This window comes from Archocentrus centrarchus, chromosome 14 (assembly GCF_007364275.1).
Source record: "Archocentrus centrarchus isolate MPI-CPG fArcCen1 chromosome 14, fArcCen1, whole genome shotgun sequence".
NCBI lineage: Eukaryota > Metazoa > Chordata > Actinopteri > Cichliformes > Cichlidae > Archocentrus > Archocentrus centrarchus.
In genome coordinates this window covers 30,680,370-30,682,354 of record NC_044359.1, presented here as the reverse complement: position 1 = coordinate 30,682,354, position 1,985 = coordinate 30,680,370, and the positions used below count along the sequence as shown (strand labels likewise).

The window sequence follows — 1,985 nt, the reverse complement described above, 5'->3', positions numbered from 1 at the left end:
GCCAGGGACTGTTAGCCAGGGACAGGTAAGAGCATGCAGAGGTAGTGACAGGTGTGATTAGAGTTTTATGATAGAGGTACTTAAAAGTGTTGGATGCTTCAGGCCGGATAAAGAAAAAAGTCTGCTGTCCACTTCCTTGTATTTTACTGGTGTATAACTGTGGTGTGAAGCTTTGCTGATCATTAAATGTAATCACCGCCAGTGAGTCCATAATTCAAAAGGAATAATTCAGGAGAGCAAAGTGAAGCTTTTCAAGAACATTAAAAACTATGGATGAATGTAGTTTTATGCAGATGTTCTCCTCACACTGATCTCTGTACTTTGTGTTGTTCATGCAATCTTCTCTGAATCTGGTGAGGATTAGATCTCTCTGCACAGGCTGTTTGTTTCTGTGGTGTTCATCATGTGGTCTTTGAAATGCTGTACTTAGTGTCAGTATTATGGATTTTGAACCTTCTCCTTCCCTCCACAGAACCTGCTGAATCAGTGGCCTGCAAACGGCGTCCTCACAGCAGCCGCTGTCCTCCTGCTGCTCCTTCAGACCCAGTAAGCTCCTGTTCTCACACTGTGCTCTTCCACATATTACTGACCTCTGTGAGCCTCAGCACAGACATTCAGGCACATTATGGTTATTCACCTGAATATTTCAGTCCTCCAGATGTGTTTTCATCTCACAGATGTCACATGTTCAGTTTCAGTGTCTTAAAAAGAGGATAAATTCTGCCATGTGATGGATAAATGATACTATTGCAGCTTGTCTCATCACCTGTTCTGTGCTTTGTGTTTCCAGTGTTCCCGTGTCCTCCAGATTCCTGATTCCATGACCCAGTACCTGCATCCTATTGGAGTACTGTAAGTAAAACACACGTGTAACACAGCTGCTGAACATCTGTACCTTCATTATCTCATATCTGTCTCTCTGTATCTGTGTAGAAACGGTGTGTTGGTGTGTGATTTTGCTGCTCCTCCAATCAACACACCCTCTCCAAAGTAAGTTTGCTCTGCTGCTTTTAGACTTTTTTTTGAGTTTGACTGTCATTTATCTGCAGATGCCTGCATGAATTATTGTAATCAGCCTCCTTTATCGAGCTTTGATTCAGCTTCACAGCTTTACTTGTGTTTTTTAAAATACTTTCCTCACAGTTGTACACAGTGGTAACTTGTGCTCTTACTCTGTGTTTACTCCTGTAGAAAGAGGAAGCGTCATGAGCATCAGGATGATGAGGACCGGGTGTATGTGAAGAAGCCACCCAATGCCTTCATGCTGTTTTTGAATGAGGAGAGGCCAAAGGTCAAGGCTGAACTGATTAACAGCAGTAGTGCAGCAGTCAATGCCGTTGTGGGAGAGAGGGTAAGTGTGTAACTCTGCATAGATTTATGCATCTGTTAATGTTTGATGCTCATGTTTGTGCATGTGTACCAGCTGTCCTGTAGTTATGTGTAGTAGCAGTGTGGATGCTGACAGTGTGTTCTTCTGTCCACAGTGGAAGTCGCTGCCAAAGGCCCAACAGGCAAAATACTACGAGCAGGCAGAGGAGGAAAGGATGCTCCACGCCCAACAACATCCGCAGTGGTCCAGCAAAGATAACTATGTAAGTCCAAAGTGAAAGCATACAAGTCACACATGTCCACATCACTGCATTGAAGCACTGTCACTGCACAGTTTGAATCAGCTCACGGCTCACATGTCTAATGTGTTTGTTTTCAGGCCAAAAGAGGAGGAGAATCCGAAGGTCCGCCTGCAGCACGGTAAGAGAAGATTTCTGGAAACCACAGTGATTTTTTTTCATGTGAAATGTGATGAAAACCAGTCAAAAATGGAATCTCACTGGATCAGATCGAAGACAGTAAATTCTGTGCATTGCAACAGATGACAAATATATTTGTGAAATATTTGTAAGCCTTACTGAAACTTGTTGAGCAGTTTGAATGCTACTGAACATTCAAATTAAAACAAGAGAAACCTGCTCACTCAGACCTTCAGG

At 43.0% G+C, this 1,985-nt stretch overlaps 1 protein-coding gene across 1 annotated transcript; it reads left to right on the top strand.

Annotated features, from left to right (window-relative positions):
- The first annotated feature begins 722 nt into the window (after positions 1-722).
- LOC115792279 (transcription factor 7-like 1-B) lies at positions 723-1,619 on the top strand. The gene is made up of 4 exons (XM_030746749.1): positions 723-852; positions 934-990; positions 1,192-1,351; positions 1,485-1,619. Exons 1-4 carry the CDS (start codon positions 821-823, stop codon positions 1,605-1,607), a joined length of 372 nt encoding a protein of 123 aa, XP_030602609.1. The 5' UTR covers positions 723-820; the 3' UTR covers positions 1,608-1,619.
- The last annotated feature ends 366 nt before the right edge of the window (positions 1,620-1,985 follow it).

Coding starts and splice junctions, on each gene's coding strand:
- LOC115792279 (XM_030746749.1), top strand. CDS start 821: ATGACCCAGTACCTGCATCCTATTGGAGTACT. Junction 853..933: donor CTGCATCCTATTGGAGTACT/GTAAGTAAAACA, acceptor GTATCTGTGTAG/AAACGGTGTGTTGGTGTGTG. Junction 991..1,191: donor ATCAACACACCCTCTCCAAA/GTAAGTTTGCTC, acceptor TTACTCCTGTAG/AAAGAGGAAGCGTCATGAGC.